At 40.4% G+C, this 18,852-nt stretch overlaps 2 protein-coding genes across 2 annotated transcripts; one reads left to right on the plus strand and one right to left on the minus strand.

Moving 5' to 3' along the window:
• Positions 1-956: 956 nt before the first annotated feature.
• On the plus strand, positions 957-13,790 carry man2c1 (mannosidase, alpha, class 2C, member 1). Its single transcript, XM_080436779.1, has 26 exons — positions 957-1,172; positions 2,227-2,352; positions 2,456-2,579; positions 3,099-3,169; positions 4,092-4,269; positions 5,241-5,430; positions 5,546-5,652; positions 6,219-6,329; positions 6,929-7,021; positions 7,600-7,716; positions 7,810-7,905; positions 8,003-8,148; positions 8,926-9,049; positions 9,464-9,585; positions 9,689-9,774; positions 10,083-10,238; positions 10,329-10,408; positions 10,831-10,925; positions 11,031-11,135; positions 11,397-11,553; positions 11,704-11,847; positions 12,109-12,218; positions 12,401-12,480; positions 12,598-12,740; positions 12,824-12,927; positions 13,020-13,790. Exons 1-26 carry the CDS (start codon positions 1,072-1,074, stop codon positions 13,129-13,131), a joined length of 3,078 nt encoding a protein of 1,025 aa, XP_080292905.1. The 5' UTR covers positions 957-1,071; the 3' UTR covers positions 13,132-13,790.
• neil1 (nei-like DNA glycosylase 1) lies at positions 13,675-18,762 on the minus strand. The gene is made up of 10 exons (XM_080436780.1): positions 18,525-18,762; positions 16,885-17,368; positions 15,851-15,970; positions 15,421-15,529; positions 15,195-15,285; positions 14,844-14,965; positions 14,452-14,479; positions 14,292-14,362; positions 14,000-14,204; positions 13,675-13,865 (listed from the first exon to the last, which is right to left on the minus strand). The coding sequence occupies exons 2-10, from the start codon at positions 17,340-17,342 to the stop codon at positions 13,819-13,821; spliced, it is 1,251 nt and encodes a 416-aa protein (XP_080292906.1). The 5' UTR covers positions 17,343-17,368; positions 18,525-18,762; the 3' UTR covers positions 13,675-13,818.
• Positions 18,763-18,852: the final 90 nt, after the last annotated feature.

An 18,852-nucleotide genomic window follows, 5' to 3' on the forward strand; every position in this document is an offset into this window, starting at 1 on the left:
TGACCTACAATAATGTAAAGTATACATGATTTGAGCATGCATGGTGCATCAGATTCATTATCAGACCTAAACGTATCCTTGATCAGGTTGAACAGGTTTTGTAGCAATTGTTGAAATATTAGGCCTTGAATGTCAAATGTTCAAGCATCATAATACTTTACCTATCATTTCATTCAGAGCATTTTTTTTTCTTTTTTCATTCTTTATTTTCATTTTGGGGAGAAAAAAAACTGCCCATTTAATATGGAGGTGCCCACTCTTCCAGTTACCAATACTAATACAGGCTGCAGCTGTTCTCTCATGTGGATTTCTCAAAACCAACCAACCAACCAACCAACCAACCAACCAACCAACCAACCAATCAATCAATCAATCAAAATGTATTTGTACTTTACTGCGGGAGCAGACCTACTGTTAAATTAAACCTAATAAGCCTACAGAGGTGACACAGGGATGGCACCATCATTACACCAAGGAAGAGTGGGCACCTTGGTGTTAGATTGGCTATTCTTTCCAAAATGTTGGAAAATAAAATATTTGGAACATGTCTTTAAGAAAAGTAAATTGTATATTAATAGAACATACGTAAACATTCGACAATTAAGGTCTAATATTTCTGCAATTACTCTAAATTGCTCCAAAATCTGTAGTGGGGCATAAACAAGAAGTTGAAAGATAAAATTAAGTCTGATAATGATGTACCGTGCATGTTCACATCATGAATACTTGAAAAAAAAATTAAAAGACAATTTTTCAAATATTTAATGTTTTATCATTTTGGACAAAGTTGCCAATTTTACATCGAGGTGCCCAGATGTCCCTAGTGCCCACCAGAGGTGCCCACCTATTATCCATTGGGTGGTACTGAAATCCAAGGCTGACATCTAGCGGCTAGTACCTGTAAGTACAACAACACTGAGTTGTACTTCCGGGTCGTTCACGAGCCTTGTGGACTTTGTGATGATGTGGTGCAGACAGAGCTTTGAACATAGATGGCTTTGAACGGCTCTGGATGTGGTGAAGCAGTTCTAGGTGTTATTATGATTGACTGTTTACTCTAATAAATGCAACATGTATCACCAACCTGTACTGAAGAACAGACGGACTCTTCTAGAAAGAGCAGAGAAATTCGTATCAGACATTTATTTTACAGACTGCAATCTCAGAGGACGGTAATTCATTTTCATCCATTATTCATCCACGATCCATTCAGTGTCAAACAAATATGCAAATTTGCTAATTCTATATGCAAATAGTGTATTGTTTAGTGCAGTGGTCTTCGCCGTTTTTTGAGGCCATGAAGGACCCTCTTGGTGGAAAGTAACTAAGTACTGTACTTAAGTACAATTTTGAGGTATTTGTACTTTACTTGAGTATTTCCAATTTCCAATACTTTTACTTCTACTCCACTATATCTCAGGGGTAAATATTGTACTTTTACTCCACTACATTTACTTGAAAACTTTAGTTATTAGTTACTTTTCAGATATAAATTATGATATATTGAAACATACATTAACCACAGGCTATGAAAATTCCGAAACGCGATGCGACGCGTTGTGAGCTTGTAGATCTGCTATTTTCAAATATTTAGTACTTTTACTTTTGGTACTTTAAGTACATTTTGATGCCCATACTTTTGTACTTTTATTCAAATACATTTTGAATTCTGGACTTTTACTTGTAACAGAGTATTTTTATATTGCAGTATTGGTACTTTTACTTAAGTAAAGAATTTGAGTACTTTTCCCGGTTGTATAACATTATGTTGCAGATTAAAACTTTTCTTAGATAGCTTCATAGACTTGTTTGACAGCACTGTCATCAGTGTTGGATTCATGTTTGTGTATTTTCAGACATTTAACCACTTAAACCCCCTATAAGAAAACTTTGTCTGCTCTTTTCCCCCCTCTACACCAAACCCCTTTGCCGAAAATAGCTGGCTTGTAGATCTGCTATTTTCGGCTAATGTTCCCCTCATAAAAGAGATGCTAGGGTTCAAGTGGTAAGTGGTAACCCCCTAGGGCTGTAGTAGGCTTTTACACTTCTCAGTGTAAACACATTTGACTGCAAACCGATGTTTTAAATGTAGGATGGTGTTTTAAATGTAGGATGGTTGGTGCATCATCTGTCTGTCTGTCTGTCTGTCTGTCTGTTTGTCTGTCTGCCTGTCTGTGTCAATCAATCAATCAATCAATCAATCAATATTTTTGTTTTACTCTGCAGACTCTATGGAGACTCTCATCCACTGGAATGTCTCACCTCATTCCTGTCCCCCAAACGTATTTCATTCCTGGAGGCTGCCAAGCAGAACTTTGCACCATATAAAGTTGGTGACTCTTTCGGGCCTACGTAAGTATACTAAGTATGGTATCATGTTTTATAGCCTTGCATTGTAAATACCTTTTTTTTATATCGTCAATAATGCTAAACTGTGATTGATATATGTCTACAGATGGTGGACTTGCTGGTTTGAAGTGACCGTGTCAATCCCAGAGTCTTGGAGAGGGAAGGAGGTTCATCTTCTGTGGGAGAGCGATGGGGAGGCAATGGTTTGGAGAGAGGAACAACCTGTGCAGGTAATAACCACAGGGATCTTCACTTCAACCCTTACAGATAGGGCATAGCAGTGCCCTATTTCGATTTGTGGTGCCACAAATCGAAAGCCCATTAATTTGTCCCATAGAGATTTCCGAAAATATGTATATTAATTATTTTAAGCCTGGAAGCTGGAACCATGCCATCCAGGCTCCTGGTGAATCATGACCATAAAACATTCGATTCTGTGAGAGAAAAAAACACATTTGAAAACCACAAAACAGGGTATTTATTAAGTATATCATATAATTAAATAAGTATTAAAACAATATTTTTTTACAGAATCAAATTTGTTTATTTATTAATAAATATTTTCTGAAATCTTGGAAAAAAATGAATGGGCTTTCGATTTGTGGCACCACAAAATGGCTGCCACTGCTATGCCCATGCTGTGCATTACAACATTTCTTTCCCCTTAGTACCTGCTTTAGGCTCATAGCTTTATTCCACCGTTCTCCCGTTCTGAATCTCACAGAGTTGTGTAACATATTTCATTGTAGGGGCTAACTAAAGAAGGAGAAAAGACCAGTTACATCCTGACCGAGTGTCTGACCGACGAGGAGCCACACAGGTCAGTCAGTTGATTTGATTTGATGATTTTCTAACCACTTTCACCCTGGTGTCCCCATTTTGGCGATTGGTCATTATAGGCTAAATGTTTGTATTTGAAAATAAAATATCTACAAATGTGATGCGTTGTGAGCTTGTAAATCTGCTATATTCAACTATCCGTAAGTATAAAATAGGGCTTAAGTGGTTAATTTAGTGGTTAATGTACACGTATAAAGTAAAATAATTGAGGATATGGTCCTCCCAGAACCAAAATGAGAAGGAAAAACAGCGCCCTCTGCTGTTTGTACTATCTCACTTGGCTCTGGGACAATGACGACGTAGCACCCGTGCGCAAGGAAACCGGGGTTTTGGTCTGCCTTCAGCGTTTCACTTCCGGTGGTGCGACTATGTTTTCATTCCCACTAACAATATGTCTACACAGAACACTAACACCACTTCTCCCAGAGAACATGGATCGTTTTGGTTATAAGCCCACTTGTTTCTATGATAAAAGAGCAAGTTAAAATGTGAATATCTTTTCGTGGTTTTGTCTGCTCCGCGGACGCTATTGTTAAATTAGTTTCGGTTGGTTTCGAGTGGGAATGATCGGCGGACACGTAAATCCCGCCCACTACATTTGATTGGGTAAAGCGCGGCCTGCTTCCTGATCTGAAGGCACGCCCACTTGTAGCCCAGTGTGTACACGTTATGACGAACCTTCACGACAGATTCCAACACAGAGCAGAATCTGTTCTTGAGAGATTACAGATGTTGCAATACAGATGGCATCAAATATAACATACTGTTAATACATGGCTGCAACTGTTAAGTCTAATTTAGCTTTCGCTCACCGAAAATAACAGATTTTTAACAAAGAAATGAAACACTCAACTCACTCAACTGCTAATGCACATTTTTCAATGCTGTTGCTTGGTCTTTAGGATCACCCTCTACGTGGAACTGGCCTGCAATAGTCTTTTTGGAGCGGGTCAAGGGTCCATGATTGCAGCCCCAGACCCTAACAAGAAGTTTTCTGTCCAGAAAGCAGAGCTAGTGGTATTTAACCACGACGTGAGGGAGCTGCTGACTGACTTTGAGATGCTGGTTGATATTGTGAAGGTAAATTCAGAGATAATGTGGCATATTGATACATTTAGCCAATCTATTTACTCCATTGACCAGGGTCCCACAGGGGTCTACTTGGTCCTTTCCTTTCTACCCCTCTACACCAAATCTCTTCACTGAAAATAGCAGCTCTACAAGTTCACAACGTGACGTGTTGTGAACTTGTAGATCTGCTATTTTCGCTGAATGTTCGCCCGCCAGAATAGGGACACTAGGGTTCATGTGGTTAAAGCCTAATTTGTATTGCATCACATGACCTTGTGATGCAATACATGAAGTACATGAAGCATATAAATGGTGCCTGAATGAACGGCCGCCTGTCTGAGTAGCTCTACTGTACATAGTGGACTGAACATACAGGAGCATAATGCTCCGGGATTGATGAGGTATTATTTTATGTTTTATTTAACTGTGAACGACTGGACGTTAACCCATAAAGACCGGGAACACATAAGTGTCATTTTAAGATTTCTTTGGCTATTTTTTTAGAAATCGTGAAAATGTGTGCAAATCTTTGAATATATATATTTTTAAAGCCAACATTTATAACTCAAATCTTTGCTTCTGGGGATTCTACAAATGTCTTCTAAATCCTGACATTTGTTTGCTATAATATAGTGGATCTCAAACGTTTTCATGTCAAGGACCCCCAAAATGATGTGATTTGGCCGCGGACCCCTATCTCAAAATATGTTGTTCCAGGGTCCCCCCCCCCAGAAGCAAAGATTTGAGTTTAGAATGTTCGCTTGAAAAATATATATATTCAAAGATTTTCACGAATTTTCACGAACTTTAAAAAAATAGCAGATCTACAAGCTCAAGCTATGAGCTTGTATATCTGCTATTTTTGAATAGCCCAAAGTATAAAACTAATGGTAAAAGTGGTTACACAGATGCGTTCCCGGTTTGAATGGGTCAAAGGCTAAACTAAAGCTCACACGCCGTTCTGTCCGTCTCCATCTCAGCACCTGGGTGAAGGAGAGCAACGTGGCTACCAGGCACTTTACACCGTCAACGAGATGGTCAACCTGTGTGACCCAGCGGATCCCACGTCTTTTCCCAAAGCGCACAGTCTGGCTCACAAGTTCTTCAGCCAACGCAATGGACAGAGCCAGCACAACGTCCACGCAATGGGCCACTGCCACATAGACTCAGGTCTCAATTTATCATTATTCATTGGGAATGCCAGAGGATCCACATATACATTATAGCCATGTCATGTTGTCACTCTTTGAAGAATGAGTAAATGATCATCACTTTATATCCGCAGCCTGGCTTTGGCCTTACGAGGAGACCATTCGCAAATGCGGTCGAAGCTGGGTGACAGTGATCCGCCTTATGGAGAAGAATCCAGAGTTTGTGTTTACTTGCTCTCAGGTAATTTGACCACAGTCTTGCCCCAATTCCACGATATGTTATTGCAATAACGATAGGTTAACGAATAACAATAGTTTATTGCAATAATGATAGGTTAACGAATAACAATAGTTTATTGCAATAATGATACGTTAACGAATAACGATAGTTTATTGCAATAATGATAGTTTATTGCAATAATGATAGTTTATTGCAATAACGATAGGATAACAAATACTTTATTGCAATAACGATCGATTATTGCAACAATTTCCACTTCCAACATGGCATCCCTATGCTGGGCATGTTGTTATAGGCAAGAATTGTCCAAGATTGTCAAAAGTCTTTAAAAATAGCAAAGATAACTGTTCACAACGCAGCACGATGTGACGCGTTGTGAGCTTGTTTGGGCTATTTTCACGGACACGGTCATATGACAAAGTGTACAGTAGGGCATACAGTAGGGGGGGGGGGGGCAAGTATAGACACCTGGGGCACTCCGGTCAAGGAAGACTAGTATAGGGTTTCAGTGGTTAAGCAGTTAAAACAAGGGCTACAAATAAGGGTTATTGCCAATCTTCACCCAGGCTCAGCAGTTCCAGTGGGTGAAAACCTGGTACCCAGGACTCTACTCACAGATTCAGCATTACGTCAAGAAGGGCCAGTTCATCCCAGTTGGAGGCACATGGGTGGAAATGGCAAGTACAATCTATGAAATCACTGTCTGTTACTTGTGCTTTATGGCAGTGGTTCTGAAACTTTTTCATGTCAAGGACCTCCAAATTGACACTTATTAGCCCGCGGACCCCCATTTGAAAAGATATGCCACGGACCTCCCATAAGATATGATTTTTTACAGCTCAAGCAGTCAATTCTCAACCATTTTAATTGAACCCCCAGTTTGGCATGCATAAGGCCCCTATTTTAGGGGTCCGTATGGAACCAAAATGGACCCTAGCGGGTCCATTTGGTTCCATTTGTACACTCTCAGAGTTACAGACCCATAAGGGTCCATTTGGTTCCTAACTATACATCATTTTGCTGGGGACCCCCTGGAACTCCCTCAAGGACCCCTGGGGGTCCCTGGACCTCACTTTGAGAACCAATACTGTTCTTTATGGTTCTGGACCTTTCAACCAAATTTCAAAAATAGCAGATCTACAAACTCGCAATGTGTCATGAGCTTGTAGATTGGCTATTTTTGCTATTTGTCTTACTTACATAGTGCTTAATAGGTTAATAACCTGTGCTATTGTAGTCAATGTAGTGTATATAAAGATGAATTGTTTCCTTTCAGGATGGGAACCTTCCCTCAGGTGAATCCATGGTCAGGCAGTTCCTGGAAGGCCAGCGGTTCTTTCATCAAGAGTTTGGGATCTACTGTAAAGAGGTTGGGTTTAGTAAAACACTAAGCCAAGCTTATAGGCTGTTTTGTATTTATTACTCTAAAAAGAGTTAAGTCAACATAATTATGACTACGCTCTAGCCGTGAAACCATGCAATCAAACAATGCAACCTCCATAAATGTGAAACCGCTGTCATGGGTGGTGAAGCAAACTTAGAGCCGAAGTAAATATAGAAAAATATTGTCCATGATTACCTGGTTCCACCCTATTGGACAACATCCATAGAAAATGTATGTTTGTATGTACATGTAAAAAAACAAAAAAGTAAAGTAGGGTTGGGCAATATATCGTTATATCGTCTAGGATTTTGTAAATTGTAATATTGTGAAATATTTTTTATTACTTAAGCCTTCATTTTATACTCACAACGCCTCACATTGCTCACAACGCCTCACATTGCTTTTTTTTTTACATAAAAGAAATATACATATATATAATATGTATTATCGTCACTATATCGATATTGAGGTATTTGGTCAAAAATATTGTTATATTTGCTTATCTTTGTCCGTATTGCCCAGCCCTAAAGTAAAGTAAAAGTAATTCTCCTTGTCTTCTTTAGTTCTGGCTACCAGATACCTTTGGCTACTCTGCCCAGCTGCCTCAGATCATGCAGGGCAGTGGGATTTCTCGCTTCCTGACACAGAAGCTCAGCTGGAACCTAGTTAACGTATTCCCTGTAAGTTACACACCAGAACCAGCACCAATCTCAGTTATAATACCTATAATTTACAATTTATATTTTTCTTTGGAAAATGTTCACTTTTCGCAGCATAATACATTTTTCTGGGAGGGTCTGGATGGATCCCAGGTTCTAACTCATTTCCCACCAGGAAATTCGTATGAGATGAAGGGCAAGGTTGAGGAAGTGAGTGAGCCTTCAAACACACGTCATTTGAGTGTTACATTTGAAAGGGAAATAGTCAAATCGCTCACATTCGTTTTCATTTCATTTCTTTCCCCAGTTGGTAAACACGGTGAAGAACAACAAGGACAAAGGCCGAGCCAATCACAGCGCAGCTCTGTTTGGTTTCGGGGATGGTGGAGGCGGACCCACACAGCTGATGCTAGACAGACTGCAGCGAGTCCAGGATACAGATGGACTTCCCAAGTCAGTGCCTCCTATGACTCTACAGAAACTCTGACCCATCCTAATTTAGAAAAAGGAGAAAAAAAACAATGAACTTCCAAACTTTATTATTAGTTTATTATTCTAACCTCTGTGATGCATATCTCATAATCGGACAGATCCATCTTGATCACATGACTATAGAGATAATGTGTACCGATTTGTGTGATGTTTGGACAACATCTGTAGGAGTAATATAAAAAAATGTGTTTTGCAAAAGTCAGCCGGGAAAAATAGTTTTTTCCTTGGCCTCTAGGGAGTGTGCGTGCAAAGTTTCACACTGATCGGTCTGATTATAGTCAGTTCTTCCTATGACTACAGAAACTCTGAGCCATCCCAGTCTAGACAAAGTAAAAAAAAAACAATGAACTTCCAAACTGTTTATTCTAACCGCTGTGATGCGTGTCTCAGTGTGATGCGTGTCTCAGTCTCACTAGTGTTTAGTTACGTCATTGTGACAATGACATCTGTATTGTTTTACAATGAGTCATATCAGGCTGGTTCCATGTATGGAGTGATACTGTAACTAGAGCAGTCACTTGGTTTCTGGTTTGTGTTCCCTAGTAGGGCTGAAAATATCGATTATTTTCTTAGAAACTATTCTATGAATTACTTTTTTGATTAATCAAATATCAAGAAGCGTGTTATTTTCCCCAATAATAACTTTTATTTTTCATATCAATGAATCAATGCCCGCCATATTGCGATGCGTTTTATTTGAGGGGGGAAAACAATTAACTGTTACACCACTTTCCCCAGAGTGCAGATGTCCAGTCCTGACAGGCTATTCTCTCAGCTCCATGATGACTCGGCGTTGCTGTGTACATGGACTGGAGAACTCTTCTTAGAGCTGCACAATGGAACCTACACCACACAGGCACAGGTGGGTCTTTCATTTCAACCGTCAAAGCTAATATCCACTCACTGTCTTCAGCCCTAAAACTTAAATTATACAAATTGCAACCTAGACTCTTCTAACCTCATGGCTCCTAAGCTGTGGAATGATCCATCCCCCCAACTACAGTCAGGATTGCACTCCTTGTATCAGAATACTGTGCCCACAGTATTCAGATGCTAGTTATGTTATCCAGATGTATGTTGTTTACTTTTTCACATAATACAGTACAGTATGTTGTTTACAGTAGATATATGTTGTTTAGCCATACACAGATGCCATGTATGTTATTTAGACAGATGTTAGATTTGATGTCTACCTTAGGGGTGCAGCAGTTAATCAAACTAATTGATTTAATCGATTATAAATTAGCTGTTAAAACTACATGTACTTTTTTTTCAGATAAAGCTTGGGAACCGCCAGTGTGAGGCTTTACTCCATGATATTGAGGTAGCCAGTAGCTTGGCCATGCGGAAGAACAAGGCCTTCCAGTACCCTGCAAAGCAGCTACAGGAGCTCTGGAGGTACAGAAAGGGCATTTGACTTGGATAAGAAAAAGGGGGTTTAGATCAGATGTGTCTTGGAACTACCAGCTGGACATGGTTTCTATTATGTTCTGTCTTGCAGGCTGCTTCTTCTAAACCAATTCCATGATGTGATTCCTGGCAGCTGTATAGAGATGGTTGTGGATGATGCACTCTCTTATTATCAAGGTACACTGAATAATTTGTGTTCCAATTTATATATTCACAGTAAAATTGTGCCATAGCCGTTTTAGGGTTTAGAAAAATGCATGAAAAAAGGGAATCCTGCACACTGTCTTCACTTACAGCCAAAGAATACAACGTTTCGGTTGCACTGACCTTCATCAGGTATTGTATTCTCAATAAATACTCTGGCTGTATGTGAAGACAGTGTGCAGGATTTCCTTTTTTTCATGCACTGGCTGCCTGTCCTTGAAGTAGGTGTGCAGAAGGACCTCTTTTTAACAGGGTTTAAATAATTACACTCTGTCCGCCAGACATCCGTAGGGTCGGTGGCCAGCTCCTGCAAGATGCCTGTAAATCTCTGGGGCCGAGGGAACAGCAGGGCGACTCCACTGCCGTGTTTAATGCGCTGCCATGGGAGCGCAATGAAGTCATACAGCTTCAAGATGCCACTGGCCAACCTTGTCTCGGTACATAACGCATTTTGTTACATGTTAGGTATTTACGGTGGTGCTTTCAAATCCACATCTCGTTGTCTGACACTGTATATGGTATTGCAGCTCTGGTGAAAGTTCCTAGTGTTGGTTTGACCATCGTCGAAGACACACGACCTGTGATCCCGGTCTCTGTCACTGTGCAGGTATGCTATACTGTAGTGTAATGCATTGGTTCTCAAAGTGGAGTCCAGGAACTCCCAGGGGTCCTTGGGGGGGTTCCAGGGGGTCCCCGGCAAAAGTAGTTAACATAGCATCACAATCATTTTAACCATTTTATCCATATGTTGGCTATTCAAAAACAGCACATCTACAAGCTCACAGCGAGTCACTTTGTGGCGCGCAAAATGTTCCAATACTTTCGATATTTTTCAAAATATCGAAAGTATTGGAACATTTTGAATTACTTGTTTACTTAAATCGTCTCTTCTAGGGGTTCCTGGCCCAAAACACTTCCAGATATATATCCATTTGAGAACCACTGCTGTAGTGTATATAGAGGGCATTTCATTCAAATTGCTGTGGCATTATTGAAGTTGTGTGACCCAGGCCTCATCTAACATTGCAGGCTGACGGTACTGTCCTCATGGAGAATGGGATTTTACAAGCCATTGTTAACAAGGATGGAAGCTTGGCATGTCTATATCTGATCAAGGAAAACCGGTAGGACCCACATTCACATTGGGAAGGGTTGTGTAGTCTGCAGTGCATGATTACAGTAAACAAACACTGAGTTGTTAACTTTTTTCTTGCCACTGTTGCTTTCAGAGAGGCCATCTCTGACGGTTGCCAAGGAAACCAGTTTGTCATGTTTGATGATGTCCCCTTATACTGGGATGCTTGGGATGTAATGGACTACCATCTTCAGACGAGGTCTCTGCCACAACCATTACTTTCACCTTTTGTGAAATATTTCTCTATCACACACCTCATTAGATAGGAACATCTTAAAAATTAAAAAATACAATTATTAACTGTATTTTCATCTGTATTATATTCATCCCAATTAAACTTGTTTGCAAAGCTGGATAGGATTAACAAACTCACTTGTAGCATAATTCAATGTATCAATGAAATGCACAGTATTTTCATTTAGCTCAGTTCGATTGTAAGCAGCTGTGTTGACCCCCCTAGGAAGCCAGTGTTGGAGGTGGTGCAGCCTGTCAAGGTGGTGTCTGCTGGTGGACTGAAGGGCAGTGTCAGCTTTACTCTCAGGATCAGTGACAAGAGCACCATCACTCAGGAGATTGTGTTGGACGCCATGAGTCCTTACATCAAGTTCAACACACAGGTGTGTGCCATACTTCCATGTTCCTCTTATGTACTTGTAAGGTACTGTAGATCGACACGATCATTGATCTAATTGGACAAACGTTACTTTAGCATTTTTAACTAAACTGTTCTATCACCAAACAAATCAAAATACAATTTGTAATTCCAGGTGGAATGGGCAGAGTCACATAAGTTCCTCAAGGTGGAATTCCCAGTGCGAGTACGCAGCCCCAACGCTACATATGAGATCCAGTTTGGCCACCTGCAGAGACCCACACACAGGAACACATCCTGGGACTGGGCCAGGTTTGAGGTATACTGTAGCACTGTGTAGTCAACTGTACAATGTGCTTAACTTTATCTAAATATACAGTACAATTAATTTACTTTAATTTATTCAGTATTTAGACGTTTTGGTCCTGTAAATATGACATACTTTGTGAAATGATGTGATATGAAAGTAATGGCAGTGAGAATGTCAAGCTGTACAAAACATAAAAAGGTGTGACTGTCTAAATATTTATGGAGCTCATGATACATGCAGGCTAGCATCACATCTTGTTTAAATTCTCAGGTGTGGGGTCACAAGTGGGCAGACCTGTCAGAGCATGGCTTTGGAGTTGCTCTGCTGAACGACTGCAAATATGGCTACTCGGTTCATAAGAACACGATGACATTATCACTGTGAGTATTATTACATACAACCACCACAAAATATGAATCCTCACATCAAGCTTAGCTTAAGCTCATTAACTGTACAGTACTTAGTCATACAACGGTGTTGCTCGCCGAAAATCTGTCCTGTTCAACAATTATATAATATATAAATATAATATAAATGTTAACAGTGCATGTCTCTGTCACAGACTTAGAGCTTCAAAGGCCCCAGATGCCAATGCGGACATGGGGGTACACCATTTCACTTATGCCGTCATGCCCCATACAGGTGGGTTTCAATGCATGTGCAGGGAATTTACCCCTGGGATTAAAAGCTTTGTGTGCAACTGTGCATGGTGAAAACAGCATGGTAGGTTGAGATAATATTTGATGTGTGCTGTAACAGGTACTTTCCAGGACGCATCTGTTATCCAGTGTGCATATAACCTCAACTACCCTCTGAGGCTGATCAAGTGCTTCCCACACACCGTACCATGGAGTGCCTTCTCTGTCAGCACTGCAGCGGTCATCCTTGAAACGATTAAACCGGTATGCTTCCAGCGAGCGCTCAGCTTTCCACTCAAACCTGTGTTTATTCCCTGAAGCTATGAGGATTTATTTTCTCTACACAGGCTGAGGACAGAAAGGATTCACTGGTTGTCCGCCTGTACGAGGCACATGGAAGCAGCGTGACAGCAACTCTTTGCACTTCCCTCCCTGTCCAAGAAGCCTGGCAGTGAGTATTTCTACCATTTACCTGTAGTTTGCGTCAATGTTTTTTATTACATCATAAGTTGATATTGAATCTGCCTTTCCATCCCATCCTAGTTGTGATCTTCTGGAGCGTGTGGATGCTACTCAGCCAGCAAAAATGACCAATGATGGAATTATTTTGAGCTTCAAGCCCTTTCAAATCGTGTCTCTGCTTCTCTGCCTGTAATTAAAGTTCTCTGGTGGGCTAGATTTGCATTCCTACAAAATGCTTTATTCAGGCATGCAAACAGCCCCGAGGTGAAAAAGGTGACAACATGTTGTTTTCTTTCGGGTCAGGTGTCACACAATTGTCCTATTTGGGTTCAAAAAGGTGACTGTAGCTGAAAAGTGACACTTTTGCATGTCTGTTTATTAGAATCAAATTGAAAGAATAGTATGAAATTAGCAAATGTTTAATTTACATTAAAGTATTTGAAGGTATGGGTAACTGTTCCTAAGCTACGTGTATATAAATGACATGTGGCTTGTATTAATTTCATGAAAATCATTGTTTATGGCAGGCTGAGGTATTTTGTATCCAACTGTGTGAAACAGAAGCTCTTGGAAGTATTTTTGATATTCTATAGTATAAAACCTTTTTAAATTTAAATATTGGGAATAGGTTTACAAGATTTTAATACAGACACTACTTTACCTGTTCCATAGCTGTGTTCAACTAAACAATTAACATCTACCTGTTCCATAGCTTTGTTCAACTAAACACTTAGGATCAACATAACATTTTATTTGTTTATTCTTTTTTTTAATGGTATGGTTTCATATAGACTACAGTATTTTTTTTTCTAAAACAATATCCGTATAAAACAATACAAAACTGGTCCCAAACAGTAGTTTTTCTCCGTCATTAATGTGGTTATTTTGTGCTTTGTCTGGTGACTCTCCCACTCCGCCTCTGTGGAACTGCAAAAGAAAGGACTCCAGTTACGCCACTACGGTACAGATCTACCACCAAGTCCATTTATTAATGTTCTGCCTCACATATTCCTAGACTTGAATTAAATAAATAATCATGGATCACCAACCACAATACTCACTTGACGTCTCTGCACTGCTGCTTTTCCTCCTACTTGCGGTCAGGCTTTTTTTGCCCCCAGTTGTGTTGACTAACTGGCCTTTAGACTTCCGTCTCTCTGAAGCTGGCTCCTGGAGTGTATCCATTTCTTTCTTTAGCCTCTTTGTTACTGGTTCCTGTTTAACTTGCTTTTCCTTTTTTGTCCGGTCACAACGGCTTTTGACCACCTAAAAGAAACAATCGAAACGGTTTAGTAGTGTGTTTGAGTCATTACCACTGTAAAGGATGACATTGTTTTGGGGGTTTTTAAATACCTTTTTCTTGCATTCGTAATCATGGTCATCGTCTTTCTTTGCTCTCTTTTTTGCCTTGGGTGATTTTGAATCTGTGGGACGACACCAGACATTTGTTCAGTCATGTAAGAACAAGATGGCCTAGTCATATTTGTATTTATTTATACAAACTATTCCTTACCCTTAGGTGCCATGGGCCCAGGATCACCCTGAAATTGAGACAGTGGTTGGTTAGTGTATATTGAGCAACATAAAATCTAAATTTGTTATGTATATTTCCTTACACAACTCATCCATGGCAAAAATCCACCCGCAATACTAATACAATAAGAATAACTCTTTGTATGCTGTTATAATGAAGGACCTACTGTATAAAACAAACGCTAACTACAGTACAGTTAGCAAGAATTTGCAAGTGACATACAGTGTCAGGTAATTACATTTTATGTCAGCTGTCAATCATGACATATCCAATGGTGCCATTGGTCATAAACTATTATGACTACATATGTCATGAACTGGCAATGTCAGTGTTACGAGGTGGGTTCAAGTAAAGTATTGCCCGCTACTCACATTGAACCACATAGTTCTTCCATTGTGGTCTCTGATAGATTTCATCCCATCCACGTAGTAACATTTCAGCCATGCCTTGAAGTCAGAGTAGTCTGCCTTCTCAGGATCATAGCCCTTTCCACCTTAGAAAGGTTACATCACAAAGGAATGTGTCAACAATCATGTATGCACTTCAAAGACAGCAATATTTATTCAAAACTGTCATACTGGTAAACATGCTATCCAAAACACAGTCATCACTGAGGCTTACTCGGCTGAAATGGTATACAGTTTCAACCCACTCTGTTTTTTTACTTACTTGGCATGGTAAACATGTCTCATAGACAAGACAGCAAACACGATATTGCCTACCTTGGTTCACTACCTCCAGAGGAACTGTGTGACACAGAGTTAGGAGGTCAGCAGCCTCGACTTTCACATTCTTCATAGTGCTGTCAAAGGTCTATTGATCAGGATACAAAGTGGTGCTGTTAGAAAAAGCACAATGAATGGTGTTGCCTTTCAAGATCAGAGAATCCCAAATTTGAGCTTCTCTGATCAAAGGGGGTTTTGTGAGTATCATTTTATGCCCTTTCACCTTGGTGTCTGTGAGTTGATCTTTAATATCCGTGTCATTTTCAAAGACTTCCTCTGACCCAAGGCCTTCCAGCACCTTCCTCGCCTGCACAAATGGTGGTATATTTAACCTGCCAGGAAGGAAGAAGAGTAATTAAGGCTCTATTCTTTCGAAAGTAAAGGCCCTATTGTTTCCAATTAAATTGTGTTCTAATCATGCCTCCCATCTAGCCTGGTAAACCCTCCCGGTCGCGGAATTCAATTTCATATGGAATGAAAATGAAATTGTATTCCACGACCGGGAGAGTTTACCAGGCTACCTCCCATCCACTGTATGAAGGAAAACACAAAGGAATGTCATTCATTTCAGAGCTGAGTTTGAATCACCATCTATCTAAACAATTGAACAATTGTTCAGAAAATGAAAGAAGTTACGAGTTTCCTACAATCACCTGAAAAGAATCTCAGCCCTCAAGTAGTTGCCGATTCCATTGAAATACTTTTGATTCAGCAGAACTTCGCAGATGGGCCTGTCAAAGGCGCGGTCAGACAGGCGTGTCAAGACGTTCTCTCTGTGGAAATAAACTGACCACTGTCATGATCACAAATGACCACAAATCACAAAAGTCAAACCTTTGGGTGGAGCCAATGATTTAACTTAAACCAGATAAGTATACTTCGTCATACAACACAAATTAAAACATTTTTGTACTTTTGGGAAATGTCTGAAATATTCTGTCTGAAAATAATATAACGTTTTCACCCAAAATAGGGACACCAGGTTGAAAGAGGTAACCAGTCAAACAGTGCTGATTCCAGCTAGCACTGTTTGTCACGCACCCAAAAGATCTAAATATTAAAATGACCGTCACCTGTTATAGACCTTGTCAGAGGAGTTGCATTGCTAGTGAATAGCTTAGGTCCAAGTGTATTTCCTGTCAGCTGCTGTTATTCACAAACACTGCAACAGGAAAGAAACTTGGACTCATTTAGGTCTTTAGTGGTCATTTGGAATTCAAATCTAAAGACACTCTGAGGTTCTCTGGCAAGGGTTCCCAAACTTTTCAGGCCGCGACCCCCAAAAATAATCATATTTGAACTGGGGACCCACACCCTTACAAGCACTTGGAATTGCAGGCATTCAATTTTGTTTGACTCAGTTCCACAGATAAATATTGTGAAAATAGCCGTACTACATACAAGCTCACAACGCCTCGCTTGTAGATCGGCAAGTTTTACAATGTTTCCCTCTTTCTTACGCAATATTTGACTATTTGGTATTAACAAATCCTTAAATTATCACTTTAGAAATGTGCAAATACCCTCTAGACTGTACGTTGGTTTGTTTACGGTTAAGTGAGAAAACAATGTTGCACATTAAGCTAATCATCTGGGGACCCCCCAAAATAATTTGGGGACCCTTAGTTTGGGAACCACTGTTCTATGGGACATACTCTCATTCCACTCCTACTTCCATTATACCAACCTGAAGCTTTTGTACTCGAACATGACGCAGGGTCCTCTGACAGGCTGCCAGGTCCCATTTGGCTGCCAGGTGCCAAACCTACGTGCGTCCACAAAGCTCAGCACTCTGCAGGGCTGCTCTGTGGAGTAGAACCGCAGATGGGCGTGCTTGGGGAGCTCATCCTCAGTGGTCAAGCGGAAAAAGCCTGACATCCCGAAGCGGAAGACGACGTCCATGGGCTGGTCAGCCTGCCCTGCCTTGACTTTGCTGCATGTTTTGTCGTCACTCTTCATGGGGGTCAGTGTGAGCATCACTTCCTTCCCTCTGGAGGTGGCTCTGATGCGGTACTCATCACAGGTGAAGGGCACATCAGGACTCTTGCTGACCTCAGACTTCCTGACCGGTCCTGTGAAAATCACTCCTTCACACATTCTGTTTACAAACAGGCTTGCCAGGTGGAGTTCTGGTCCTTCTGGCATTTTGTTTCAATATTATGCTGCAGCTCCTAAGAACACAATTGTTTATAAAATAAGAAAGGGGGAAAAATAATGAGAAAAGTGGTGACATTAGGACATAGATAGGCACTAAGGACAGCTGGGCACCTCAATGTAACATTGGCTATCTTGTCCAAAATTTTAAAAAATCTAATATTTATAAAATGTAAAGTATACATGATTAGAACATGCTTAAACATTCGACAATTGAGGTCTATTTCTACAATTGCTACAAAACCTCATTTTGGGGCATAAACAAGAAGTTGAAGGATAAAATTAAGTCTGATAATGATGTACCGTGCATTTTAACATCATGCATACTTTACATTACTTACTTGTTATTTGTTTTTTTTACATTTAGGACAAAATAGCCAATTTTACATCGAGGTGCCCAGATGTCCCTAGTGCCCACGTGCTGTATCCGGACATAAAAGAAGTACATGCACAGTAAAAAATAAAACAAATAAAAACTACACTTCTAATGCGTTATGTTCAATTGCACGGGCAATGGATTAATGTTTTATTTTCTTAAATCATGTGCTCTTGTAGTAGCCCCCCTTTGGAACCTCACTCTCCACGATAGCTCCGAGATGAGGTTCCGCTGCATTGGGTCCAGGCAGAGGTAGAGTCCGACAAAAGTCAGTGAATATTACCCTTTTCGCAACATCGTATCCAAAAGGTAAAGGTAGTCCGAGACACCTACAGATGTTTGCAAGATAGTCGGAATGTTACATTTAACCGACGGGGTTGAAACAACCGTTTAAATCGCTTATTTAGTCAGCCCGTGCCATGTTTTCCCATTCAAACCGGAAGACCCCCCCGACGGCAGGTGCCAGTACTGCCGCCGATTCAATGTGAAAACATGGCACAGGTTGACTAAATAAACCATTTAAACGGTTGTTTCAACACCATCAGTTAAATTTTACTTTCCAACTATTTTGAAAACATCTGTAGGTGTCTCGGACTACCTTTACTTATTGGATACGATGTTGCGAAAAGGGTAATATTCACTGACTTTTGTCGGACTCTACCTGGATCTCATCTCGGAGCTATAGTGGAGAGTGAGGTTCCAAACGGGGCTAGTAGTGCTCTGTTATGACGATAGGATAGGCTATTTCTGCAGGACGACCAATAACAACCTTACAAAGGATGGATCTGGTAACTTACCACGGTGAACAAAAACAAATGGGTGGATCAGGGACTGGTTTGCATGCAGCGGTGTAAGTTGACGATCAGGCACAGATCAGACAGAAAACACGGCAAGCTCTTACAAAACAGTTCGCTTGAGATTGTTGTTACTTAACATGTTAGGCAGTGTTGCCAGATTTTGCGAGACTAACAAGCAACTAGGTCTATGAAAACAAGCCCAGAAGAAGCGACTAAATAGGCCACATGTGCACTTTTAAACCTATATATTGGCTATTTGAAAATAACCGATCTACAAACTCGAGCCCGATCACACGCGTTGTGAGCTTATAGATCTGCTATTTATTTA

Source organism: Gymnoscopelus braueri, assembly GCF_963280865.1.
Source record: "Gymnoscopelus braueri genome assembly, chromosome: 9".
NCBI classification, from domain to species: Eukaryota; Metazoa; Chordata; class Actinopteri; order Myctophiformes; family Myctophidae; genus Gymnoscopelus; species Gymnoscopelus braueri.

Excerpts from the sequence above, each read along its gene's own strand:
- man2c1 (XM_080436779.1), top strand. The coding sequence starts at position 1,072 with ATGTATCACCAACCTGTACTGAAGAACAGACGGACTCTTCTAGAAAGA. Across the intron at positions 9,775-10,082 it reads TGCACTCTCTTATTATCAAG|ACATCCGTAGGGTCGGTGGC; the intron begins GTACACTGAATA and ends TCTGTCCGCCAG. Across the intron at positions 10,239-10,328 it reads CACTGGCCAACCTTGTCTCG|CTCTGGTGAAAGTTCCTAGT; the intron begins GTACATAACGCA and ends ATGGTATTGCAG.
- neil1 (XM_080436780.1), bottom strand. The coding sequence starts at position 17,342 with ATGCCAGAAGGACCAGAACTCCACCTGGCAAGCCTGTTTGTAAACAGA. Across the intron at positions 15,971-16,884 it reads TTCGAGTACAAAAGCTTCAG|AGAGAACGTCTTGACACGCC; the intron begins GTTGGTATAATG and ends TTATTTCCACAG. Across the intron at positions 15,530-15,850 it reads AGGGCTGAGATTCTTTTCAG|GTTAAATATACCACCATTTG; the intron begins GTGATTGTAGGA and ends CCTTCCTGGCAG.